The 12,868-nt window shown below is 43.8% G+C and overlaps 1 protein-coding gene across 8 annotated transcripts in view; it reads left to right on the top strand.

The window, feature by feature from the left end:
* The window catches only part of NOS1 (nitric oxide synthase 1), a 290,226-nt gene that overhangs the window by 202,965 nt on the left and 74,393 nt on the right, over window positions 1–12,868 (top strand). For all 8 annotated transcript variants that reach the window (XM_083151464.1, XM_083151463.1, XM_083151458.1 and 5 more), the window contains exon 3: window positions 4,505–4,610. In XM_083151464.1, coding sequence (XP_083007590.1) covers window positions 4,505–4,610 — 106 coding nt within the window. The remainder of the gene's footprint in view (window positions 1–4,504; window positions 4,611–12,868) is intronic.

Below are 12,868 nucleotides of genomic sequence, written 5' to 3'. Positions count from 1 at the left end.
GGTTCCCTTTCATCAGCGACCATCTCTGGTCGCTGATTAAAAGGAGAAACTGAGCAATATATTGCTCAGCAATATATTGCTAGCAATATATGACTGAGCAATATATCTCCCCCGTGTGTACGGGGCTTAAGACCTGCAAATTCGTTGGCCGGGGAGATTATCGATAGACTGCAAATGCGTACAACTAGGGGCGTAACTATATATTCACAGGCCCCATAGCAAAAGGTCGTAAGGGCCCCCTATTTAGCAGCTGATGGTGATAACTGTATGTAAAACATATTACTTAGACAGTAAAGATGGGCTCTGGGCCCCATAGCAGCTGCACCCCTTGCACCTATAGTAGTTACGCCCTTGCATACAACCCATAGTACACATGCGCAAGGCCGTTCTGTGATAAAATCATGTTACTTTATTTAATCACTGGCTGTTTGCAAGGTTATTGACAGAAAGTCGATGTTTGGGGGTGGTAACCGCACATTTCCTGGAGAGTCAGGGAAAACGCTGTTGTGCCCTGGTGTGTGACGTCAGCTCTTGCCCCTATCTGACTGCTTCTATCACAGCCATTGAGTAAGTCCTGGGATACTAAGCACAGACTGCACACACTGGGAAAATCATTATTATTTTTATTATATATTATTTAAAATGCTCCACAACTGTTTCGCAGCACCATACAAAGTGCGTACAGGGAGACAGAATTTAACATTACAGTAAATAAATACCAAAAATTGAGTACAGGTAACAAAGAGCACCACAATAAAATACACAATATTATCTATTTATTTATTTATTATTTATTTACAGTTTCTTATATAGTGCAGCAGATTCCCTTGCGCTTTACAAATGTTGACAACACTAAAAGAACAAACTGGGTAAAACAGACAGACATAGAGGTCCTAGCAATATTTCAAATGCGGCACAGGCCAACAACCAATCAGAGCTCACTTACCAGCAGCTGCGATTAGTGATTTGCTGTCGTGCCACAAGTTCCAAATGGTTCCCAAGCCAGTGTTATATTTGAAATGGCCGCCAGAGTCAGCGATGGGTGAGAGAAGCATGCTCTCCACTCTCTTCCCCATAGATGCAGCTGCGGAAGCGGCAGCAGCAGAGAAGAACGGCCCAGGGCTGAGTCCTACTGTGGTCAATATGTGTTGGCGGCACTAGGGGCATTAGTTGGGAAATTATGTGTATAAGTGGTACAAGTGGGAGCAATATATGCGGTATTCTGTTGTTTTCACCAGCATTTCAGCTCTCTATCTCCGGGGGTTAGGAGCTGATATGCGCAAATGTGTGGCTAAACCTGACCATAATGAGTGTGATATGCACTGAAAATAGATCCAATGAATATTGCCCTACAATCTCCTGTTCCTCAGCACTGTACTGCTTTTTAACTGCTATATTCAAAAGCCTCTCTGCCAGCCTCAAAACAATATGTTAAGTCATCTGGGTAAATTTACTGAGGGGGTTCTACTGAACCAACCAATCCAATTCTACTTCTGATTTATTTAGCACTTTCTAGAAGATAATAGATAGAATCTGTTTGGTTGCTATAGGTTACATACCATTTTCACCAGAACTCCCATCTTAGTAAACTTACCCAATTATGTCAGTCATTCAAGAGAACACTTGGAAAACTGGATAAAGTTGAATTAACAATTAAAAATCTTTAATCAGATAAGTAAAAAAGACAAAAAAATTATAACATTTTAAACACTTTGAGTGACATTTAATGAGATGCGAAAATGTGATTTTTGCGATTTTTCTCCAAAAACGGCCAAAATCGCACTTTTTTCTGAATTGGAATATTTAATGACATGCGAAAAATGGCAAAAACTGCTGATTTGTTGCAAAATCGCAAATTCTGAAAGTGTGATTTTTAGTCGCGCCGGAACTTGCATCCAGATGTTTTCCCATTGAAAAGTATACAATTCGCATATTTAATGAGATGCGAAATCGGGAAAATGTGTCTAAAATTCGCCACATATGTAGACCAGCTTCTGACAGGTAAATTGTCCAGAACCCTGCACAGATCATTGAGATGTTTTTGTTTGTTTTTTAACACAAATTTGCACACCTCATTAAATATGCCAAATCGCTGCAAAAATGCGATTTTAAAAAGTGCGATAATGGGCGAATTTGAAATTGACTAAAAAACGCATCCTATTAAATGTCACCCTTTATTTTTTGTAAATTATAATGAAAACAATAATAGATTTATCTCCCTCCGCTCTTCCTCAATCTCATATTCTTTCGGAAATACTGTATTTATCAAGCACAGTTTTCATAAAATTATGCAGATACTAACATTTGTGCATAGTTGTATGTATACTGGCTATGTACTAATCATCACACAAATCTCTTGCTAATGGATAATTAGTGCTGTACATCTATCATTCTCAATGGGCTGATCCCTACTGTATGTACCAAACGGTAAAACCTCAGCTTTTCAGACTTTGGTCCAGTTGGCTAATGTGGGATACTGCTGCTCGCAGGGGGGATGGTGGGAAAGGGAGATGGTTGGGGGTAAGTACTGCTGTCCCAAAACAGTCAATTTTAATTCATAGCCAGGAATGTTTAGTTGTCACAAAATAAACTAATAATTATTGCAGCACTGTCACAATTATTAATACATTGGCACCTTTCTCTTTCCCTTCTACCCCTCTTTTCTCTGTTTCTCTCTCCTTCTTGGTCACTTTTCCTCCTTTGTTTCTCTTTTTCCTACTTTTTTATCTCCCTCTTTGGGTTTTATTTACTAAGATAGAAGTTCTATTTTAGATGGGATGTTGCTATGGACAACTAATCAGAATATATTATCTTCTAGAATGTGCTAAATAAATAAGAAGTAGATTCTGATTGGTTGCCCCTAGCAATATCCCATATGAAATAGAAGTCCCATCTCTGTAAATAAACCCCTTTGTTTCTCTCTTGCTGGGAAGCCTCTACTGCATGGAGGTTTAAGATTTGGAGGCATCCTAAGTACCCATTTGTGTACAAACACTTAGGGAACAACGGTAGGTGTTATAGACAGAAGACCCACCCTAGAGGCTCTAAGGGTCTTATGAAATTGTGCAGGAGTTTCAGTAGAAGAGCGGAGATGGAATGGAGCATGCAGCTGGTCATGTATGTAGGCAGAAGTTAAGTACTACATTCTGTAGACATGTAGACTGGTTAAAGATTCTTCAGCCATGGAGGAAGTGCAGTATTGCCAGGGCCGGTGCAAGGATTCTCAGTACCCTAGGCAAAACTTCAACCTACTAAATACTGCCACTAATAACCACTTTCCAACCCCTTCAGGCATACTTGCCTAACATTCTGAAATGGCAGGGAGGTGGGCAAGTCCCCTGCTTTCCCTGGAGGCCCCCCGCACCCTCCTATTTGCCACCCACAACAGACTACAAGGAAAAAGCAGCAGTAAAGTTGGGAAGTACAGTATGCCTCCAGGAAAAGTATGGAGGTGATGAGGTCTTAGAAGTTCCAAAGCTGCCACCTGCATTAAGTACAACAAGGATCCTCATAGACATTCTTGATTTTTTTTAAAGACAGACATGGCAGTGCCCCCCCAAATCCAGGCAGCTGCCTAAAGCTGCCTAATGGTAGAGCCGGCCCTGAGTATTGCACTCCATATACCAACACACAGCACTGCTACTCTTGGAGAATTAGGGGAGATCCAGTTATTTGGTTTCTACAGTGGAACATACAGTATCAAACTGAACAAAACAGAATAAACTGAAAGCAAAGTAACATCCTTATCTGTGCCTGACATATGGACGCTTGCTTAAGAATGGATTTTGAAAGATACTGCAAGATTATATGTAGTTATATATGGCTAAGTGTATTGTGAAATTGTGATGTGTTTGTATTACTGCATATATTTTACTTTTATGTCAAAATTATGTCAAAATAATATAAATTTCTTACCACTGATCTGAAATATTTGGAGACTCATTTAGGCTAAGCTGAAAATAAGACTACATGGGGCAGATGCATTAAGCTTTAACAAGAGATAAATGCAAGGGTGATAAAGAGAGATAAACCTCCAGCCAATCAGCTCCTTATTGACTTTTTCAAACACAGCCTGTAACATGGCAGTTAGCAGGTGATTGGCTGGACGTTATCTCTCTTTATCACCCTTGCATTTATCTCTTGTTAAAGCTTAATACATCTGCCCCATATGACTTGCATATAAGTTTTGCCTTTAATACTTTGGCTTATATGTAATAAAGGTGCAGGCTGTTCGAGAATGTCTCCAAATCTCCACGTGTTTTTAAAGCGGCAATTATTTACAAGGCAAAACCAGTGTTGCCTTGTACATGATTGCTGCTTAAGAAATATGGGCAGACTCCCAGAAATCCCTGAACAGCCTGAACCTCACAGGTTATTACATATTACCCTGTATGTGTGTGCATAATATACTCTATATATATGAACCTTGATAAACCTACAGTATAGATGCCAATATAAATACCATGAATTAACTATATGCTATCAATATATTTTTCCTTTTCAGTAAATCTCAGAAAGCAGTGGAGAACGACACAGCCTTAAATGATTTATGGAGGAACAGCAATAATACATCTGTTGTATTGAACAACCCGTATCTAGAGTGTGGGCAGGTAGGTCAATGTTTTGTCAATTACATTTGTATGTTGTGTTCAGGTTATCAACCACTGCAGATTCTTTACTTGCCATATTAGATCTGAACATGAAATGATGCCTCGTGTTCTCTAGATCTGCTCTGCACCATTCATTGAGTACTGTCATTCTGAGCGTACGTGATTATAGAGTACGGTATTGACTAAAAGTCTAAGTTGTCAGTAAAATACCTATTTTTCTTAGCGTGACTGACACACAAACAGCATTATCGATCCAGGATGCATCAGATATGTTATGTTTTCAAAACACAGATATATAATAGATGATTGTACTGTATGTTTGTGATTGGTGATGTTGACATTTATATTGATTTATTGATAGTTTGGCATTTATTCCATTGGGAAAAAAATGACTTTAGTACATTTTCCATCCATTTCGGGTGGATGATACAAAGCTCACAAGGAACCTCTGCTGCCTTTTTCCTGCTGGGATTATGGTAGGAGTATTTGGGCAATTTTGAAGCATTTCCTGGTCATTGCAGAAGTGAATTTCCTACATTACTGCTTCAGAATTCTAATGATGAAATATTCTTTGTAATTTCATGGTTGGGTCTTATAATTGTGAAACAAATGATTAAAAAGAATATTCTAATAAGAATGTAGAACACACTAATTAATAAAAAAAATTTGGAGGGGGGGGGGGTAGATTTTAAAAGGGAAATTATGCTTAAATATTAATAAACTCAACATCGGGTATCCTTATGCATACACTTTAATATTCCTAATACTTTAATAACTTAATCACTAAAAGTAGTGAATGTCAGATTTATTGATTGACAATAGACTATAAGATCTGACTATAGTTGGTGGCCACACTAAAGAATGGTCAAGGGTAGCATAACACACACACACATACCAAACAGCCACTGGTGAACAACTCTCCCCTAACAACCAACCCGTGCAGGTGGTGTAACTGATCTCCTGTCCGGGATGATGGGTTAATGGCATATCCATGTCAGGAGAGCGCACCCTCTAGCTACATAAACTAAGACATATAAACAAGTGACCTTCTTTACCACCGCCGGACATAGAACATAAAACATAGGGATGGGAGGGAGGGAAAAACTCACAAAGAGGATGATCACACACCTTCCTGTCCTTTCATATACTACCTACTCCTCCCCTTTTACACCCTATTGGCTACACCCTTCGCCATCAGATCTCACTGCAACTAACAACAGGCTAGTTAAAGTGACAGAATCACAGAACCCTTCAGTGGTTTATGTCACCTCTGTGCTTAATCAGCCATTGGTTTTCTGTGGTTTTACATATTTTTATTGTTATTTTTACACCAATGCACACTTAGACACAAGTTGACATAAATTGCACCCACATTACATGCACCAGACTAAGGGCCTAACTCGGTATGAGTTGCAGATTTGGGAATATTTTCAAAACTGCAACTCCCGGTGGTAGCAGGGCTGCTCAGCACAGGGATAGTCACCCACATGGCATGTGAGTCCCCCCCCCCCTTGCTGAATGCAAAGGCAGCCAGCGGGATGCCATGCTTAGCTTTGCAGTGGCTGTGTGTGTGTGATGTCACTCAGCCACCCCCCCCCCCCCCAGTATGGCCCAGAAACGTCTGTGTTGTCCAGACCGCTCTTACAAAACACCAAAGTGACGTGACACCCCCACAATGGTCCTGTATTGTATTGTTTTGTTTTGTTATATCATATATTGTCGCCATCTTATTTGATATGGATCCCTCTCCAAATGTCCAGAATATATCCATTCTAAAATCCATCATACACCCACTAGATCTTTGTTTTATTTAAACTTTTATTTATTTACATCTATCTATCTACCTACCTACCTATCTATCTATCTATCTATATACCTACCTACACTGCACTTACTTTATTAGGTCTTTCTTTCATTTTATTGAAAAAGCTGCATTATTAGTCGTGAGTGTCTCTACAATATTCTACTACAGTATGTCTTTCCTGTGACTGAGTCGCACCAGACGTGTTGCCTATTCAAAGTGAGTGCCGGGCATCTTCTACATATACAAGTATGCTCAGCATGTTGTATAAGCAGCAGTGACTGGGAGCCAGTGATGTACAGTTATGTAAGAGGAGACCCTGAACCAGGGCGCTCACCTTTCTCTTGGAGTGACAAATCTGCCCCCCCCCTAGCCAGTGTCAGTGTGAGCTGGACTGTTTCAGTGTCGTAAATGAGGGATATTGCCTGCAGTTGTCATTCCCCAATATCTCCGCGCGGCCGCTCCACAGCGGGTCTGTGTCCCCTGCAGGCTGCAGCGCTTCCTGCGTGTCTCTTCCCACTTTGAGGTAATGAGGTTGATTCAGACCCGCTCTCTGCGGGCCAAATTTTCTCCCCCAGCGGCTGTTTGGGGTTTGAGCATCGACATGCACATGTGCAAATCCCGGAGTGAACGCCTTTGGTGAGTTTCATACTCGCCAACGTGTTCGCTCCAGGATGGGCGGGCAGGGGGTGGGCAGGCGGCGGTGGAAGCGTACACATCCACTCTCATGCTAGTGTGGGAATTCGCTCAGCAGGGGGGGGGGAACATTCGATGGGGCAGCATTCTAGCGAGCAGGTCCGACTTACCCTCTAATGCTGCTTTCCCACTGCAGACCAGTTTAAAGTACTGGTAATCTTAAATGGTATTTAAAACGGTATTAGCATTCCAACTTCAGCAGATTACCGTTTTAAATACCATTTAAGTACCATTCCCATTGCAGTGAACCGTGTAAAATGTAGAGTGCCTAACCCCCCCCTTCCCCCAGTGTAAAGAGTGCCTAATCCCCCCCCCCCAGTGTAAATAATGCCTAACCCCCCGTACCTGCCCTGTGCCCCCACCTCCCCTCCCCTTGTACTTACCTGTGGGCAGTGGGGAGGCAGCGGGGGTCCATGCAGGGTCCATGCAGGATACAGGCAGTCCCAATGCCTGATGAGACCTAGTAGTTCTCACTTTGCGCATATGTAATGAGTGCATGTGCATACTAATGAGCCACTCATTACATATGCGCATATGTAATTAGCGGCTCATTATTATGCACGTGCCCACATTACACATGCACAAAGTGAGAACTGCTACATACCTCCCAACATGACCCTCTCCAGGAGGGACAGAATGCTCTCTTTCTGGACTTCCATCTTAATTTATGATTGTCATCACCTGTTTTAAACAGGGTAATTGATAAGAAAGGTGTTTAAGCACAGGTGATGGTAACCCATAAATTAAGAAGAAAGTCCAGAAACAGAGCAATGTGTCCCTCCTGGAGAGGGTCATGTTGGGAGGTATGCTGCTAGGTTTCATCAGGCACTGGGACTGCCTGGAGACTAAATAACGTTTAAGAGGCATTCCCACTGCCTCTTAAACGTTATTTAGCCGTGTAGGACTCTGCTTTAAAAACGTGTTGAAATACCATTTAACTTTAAACGGTATTTCAACTCTGCCACTTTCCCACTGCAGCCTTAAACGGTAAATTGCGCTGAAAATCGTCAATTTACCGTTTTTTAGCTGCAGTGGGAAAGGGGCATAAGTGTACATTCCATTGGCATGAAGTTTTTGGAAAAAGACATCCGCTGCCGACCTCTCAGATCTGCTGCCTGCATGCAAAGATGCAGTATTGGCTCCGCAGCGCAAGCATTGAGGGTTACCATGTTCAGAAAATAGGGCTAGCAAGCCCCCATTTTCACCAACATTTCATATTGCCACCCGGAATTGGCTGCCAACTATACATCAGAGCTAAACGGAGGCAGCTGGGTACTGCATTTCCGATGCATGCGGTCCTCTAAACATTGCCCAACTCTGTAAAAATCACAACAGCGCCCACCTGTGAATCAGCTGCACAACTCTGCATTGCCTGCAATTCCATTGCAAATCCTTTTATTTATGTGAGAATGCCCCATTGCAACCAATTAACCGGCTATCAGTTACAATTAGAAATATGACTCTGCATTTCTTGTACTGTGTATATTTGCATACAGACAACTCCAATGCATGCACAGTGCAAAAAGGCAACTGATTTGCTTTAAACTTGGTCCTATAATCAGTGGCGGCTCCTACCTCTTTCAGGGAGGGGGGCTGCCTCTGGCCGCAGGCACCCCCCTCCCCCTGTCACTGCTGCTGCAGCTGCCTTCAGGTCCCTGGCCTCTGTCCTATGATGACAGGCGCCAGGACTGGTGCATGCGCAGTACAAACATATGTACTGCGCATATCGCCAGCTTCTATAGACTGCTTCAGCAGCAGCCCATTGAAGTAATTATGGTCCCAGCGCCTGTACAATAGAAGTTACAGGCACTGGGACCAGCGCGTGCGCAGTACTGATATAGGTAATGCGCATTTGCCGTTTTTGCTCGGCAGCCTGCAGCAAGGTGTCCCGGAGGCAGGTAACTCCTCCCAATGGGACTGCCTTTGTGACTGGCAGGTCAGACTTCCAATAGGAAGTCACTGCCAGTCACAGTGAAGCCAGCGCTGTCTCACAGACTGCATCTGGCTTCACTATAGTGGCGGATTTTACCTGAGGGGGCTACAGCCCTGCAGCCCATAGGTAAAAGCCGCCACTGCCTATAATGTATAAATATATCTGTAAAATCTTTTGTGAACTATATTTTAGACTACATAATGGGGAACCTGATCCCAGTTATTTTTTCTCAATCTTGAGATTTGGGATTGAAAAATCTAAAACCCGGGATTTTTGAGCTGTCAATCAAAGTGTTATTTCATGCCCACCATAAGAATAAAATAACCGTATAATAACAATAGCTCCGCCAGCCAGCCCAGCACAGAGCCCATGCTAATATAACTCATGTCGACCTTTTGACTGTCGACCTAGCCATTGTCAACCTAATGCTTAAGTCGACCTTCCAACCCTGTCGACCTATTTCATGTGTCGACCTAAGCCATGTCGACTTAAGGTGGTCGACCCAATGCATGTAGACCTAAGAGATGAGGTAGTGTGCAGGTGCTGTGGGGAGAGATGAAATAGTGTGCAGGTACTGTGTGGAGAGATGAGGTACAGTAGTGTGCAGGTGCTGTGGGGAGAGATGAGATAGTGTGCAGGTACTGTGTGGAGAGATGAGGTACAGTAGTGTGCAGTTGGTGTGGGAAAGCATGAGATAATGTGCAAGTACTATCGGAGAGATGAGGTAGTGTGCAGGTGCTGTGGAAAGAGATGAGGTAGTGTGCAGATGCTGTGGGGAGAGATAAGGTAGTATGCAGATGCTGTGTGGAGAGATGAGGTACAGTAGTGTGCAGGTGCTGTGGGGAGAGATGAGATAGTGTGCAGGTACTGTGTGGAGAGATGAGGTACAGTAGTGTGCAGTTGGTGTGGGAAAGCATGAGATAATGTGCAAGTAATATCGTAGAGATGAGGTAGTGTGCAGGTGCTGTGGAAAGAGATGAGGTAGTGTGCAGATGCTGTGGGGAGAGATGAGGTAGTGTGCAGGTACTGTGTGGAGAGATGAGGTACAGTAGTGTGCAGGTGCTGTGGGGAGAGATGAGATAGTGTGCAGGTACTGTGTGGAGAGATGAGGTACAGTAGTGTGCAGTTGGTGTGGGAAAGCATGAGATAATGTGCAAGTACTATCGGAGAGATGAGGTAGTGTGCAGGTGCTGTGGAAAGAGATGAGGTAGTGTGCAGATGCTGTGGGGAGAGATAAGGTAGTATGCAGATGCTGTGTGGAGAGATGAGGTACAGTAGTGTGCAGGTGCTGTGGGGAGAGATGAGATAGTGTGCAGGTACTGTGTGGAGAGATGAGGTACAGTAGTGTGCAGTTGGTGTGGGAAAGCATGAGATAATGTGCAAGTAATATCGTAGAGATGAGGTAGTGTGCAGGTGCTGTGGAAAGAGATGAGGTTGTGTGCAGATGCTCTGGGGAGAGATGATGTAGTGTGCAGGTATTGTTCTGAGGGATGGGGCAGTGTATAGGCACTGTGGGGAGAGATAAGGTAGTGTGCAAGTGCTGTAGTGAGAGATGAGGTAGTCTGCAGGTACTGTGGGGAGAGATGAGGTAGTGTGCAGTAGTTACACATGCAACACCACTACCAGGCTGCATGAACCAGGGAGTCACGCAAGCCTGCCGCCACAGTTCCTACAATAAGACCAGGAGATATCCAACATGGCCTCAGCACTCCCTTAAAACAGTGGCAACATGCCTCCATTCAGGGAAACGCTCCATTCCCACACCCAAACAGCTGCATATCAGTCTACTGATGTCTGCAGCCGTAGTGCATCCACCAACATGGGACCTGTGCTGCAGATGGATCCGGCACACGTGAAAAGTACTGAACATCTGTACTTGGTGACATGAGCCTCAGATTCAACAGGATCTGAATTAAGCCCAATACAGATGGAGCAGCTCTCAATGCAGCTGCTCCTGGCGATAGAATCGCCAACCGCCTTTGTGTGCTATCCGACAGAAGGGGACACTCACGCGCCCTGTTCTGTCGGAACCCGCCGCCGTCATCTGACGGCTCCCCGCTGCCGGGTCATGTTGGGAGGTATGCAAGGCAATAGTTTACCAGAGCAGTGTAAGTCTTAGGGGCCCATTTATCAAACCATATTTGCGGCTAAATCCCCGAAAACACTAGTTTTCGGGGTTTAGCCGCAAATATTAAGTATCTCCTAAATGTATCAAAGGGGACCGCAGCAGGAATCTCCGATCCCTGCTGCGATCCCCCCTGCACCGCCGCCGGCCGCCTCCCCCCATAGGTATTAACATCGGGCAGCCTGGTTTCGCATCCCTGGGCTATCGCCATTCTGGGATGGCGATAGCCCATTGTAGCCTATGGCTGCGGGACCGCACTGCCGAGCGGGGCAGTGCGGTCACAGGGGTCAGCGGGGGTCAGCGCATAACCGCGCATGCGCAGACCCCCCGGCTTCCGGGTCAGGGCTTTGCAGGGACGGGCTCCTTTCAGAGCCCTGTCCCTGCGCCCTTCTAATCATACATCTGTACTTCAACACCGCAATGCGATGTCCGGAGATGCCACTGCGCCGGCATCACACTATGTTGATAAATGCGCCCCTTAATGTGCATTCAAAATGCTGCAATGAAGTGGCTTCTGGTTTTTGGTCACGTCAAGTTCTGCTGTCGTTTGTAAATATTAAAAACAAATTCCTGTGTAGTGTCCCTGGTACAGATTGAGCGTGTTTTACTGTGCCTGCAATAAGACACACATATAAAGAAAAGTCACCACAGAACAAAGCTTTATTTATTTATTATTTATTTATTTATTACAGTTCATTATATAGAGCAGCAAATTCCGTTGTGCAATAGGAAACAGTGATAAAACAGACTGGGTTATAACAAACCAACATAGTGGTAGGAGGGCCCTGCTCGCAAGCTTGCAATCTATAAGAATAATAAGAATTCTTATTACATAATAAGAATAATAGGAGGGATACATAAGGATAGGATTCCATAGCATGGCAGTCCCACCAGATTACAAGACAGTTCCGATAGGATGCATTTAGACATGACTGCTACTGGAGGTTATGTGGGGGTTTAGGAATATGATAGGCTTGCCTGAAGAGGTGATTTTTCAGGGAACGCTTGAAAGTTTGGAGGAGAGGAGAAGAGTTTTAATAAAGCTTGGCGCAGCTCACGTGTGCCAGGTATGGTATTATGGCTAGATGTATGCGGACACACCTGTACACCAACATGAGCTGATTTACTGTGCCAGAGTTGCTTTATGTTAATGTCTGCTCCTACATTTTGGTGTAAAAAGAGCCATATTCCTGTGCTTATCATGTCACAGACATCAAGCTTTTTCCCATATGTTTTATCTGCAAAGTATAAACTACACCCAGAGAAGCTCAGTTCAGACTAGGCTTTTAATTCCATTTGTAATGTTGCCTTCCTGAGATGCATTTCTCAGGGAAAGCCAGCACACAGAAGAGTGTGCAGTACCCTTTCCTAGGTAAGGAGATTCATACTGAAAAGTTTTCTTTTAGAATTGTAACAAAAGGAACCTGAATTACATGGACATCAAAAGTGAATGGTAAATGTTTCACGGAGCTGATTGGGATTCCCTTTAATGTCACAGTGCATGAAGATTATGGGAATCCCCTGCCACATTGGGCTACAATCTTTCTCACTAAGCTTCAGGGTCATGTTAATCCTTTTTACTGAACGTCTGCCCTGCTCCCCTGGTGTATGTTAATCTGCTTTTAACTTATATTTCTGACATAAACACAGGATTTCCCTTCCAGCTTGGTGCTGATCCACACTGAAATACCCATCACCCCACA

This window comes from Crinia signifera, chromosome 1 (genome assembly GCF_055691185.1).
Source record: "Crinia signifera chromosome 1, ASM5569118v1, whole genome shotgun sequence".
NCBI classification, from domain to species: domain Eukaryota; kingdom Metazoa; phylum Chordata; class Amphibia; order Anura; family Myobatrachidae; genus Crinia; species Crinia signifera.
The sequence above is the reverse complement of the archived record's forward strand: the minus strand, read 5'-3'. Positions and strand labels throughout refer to the sequence as shown.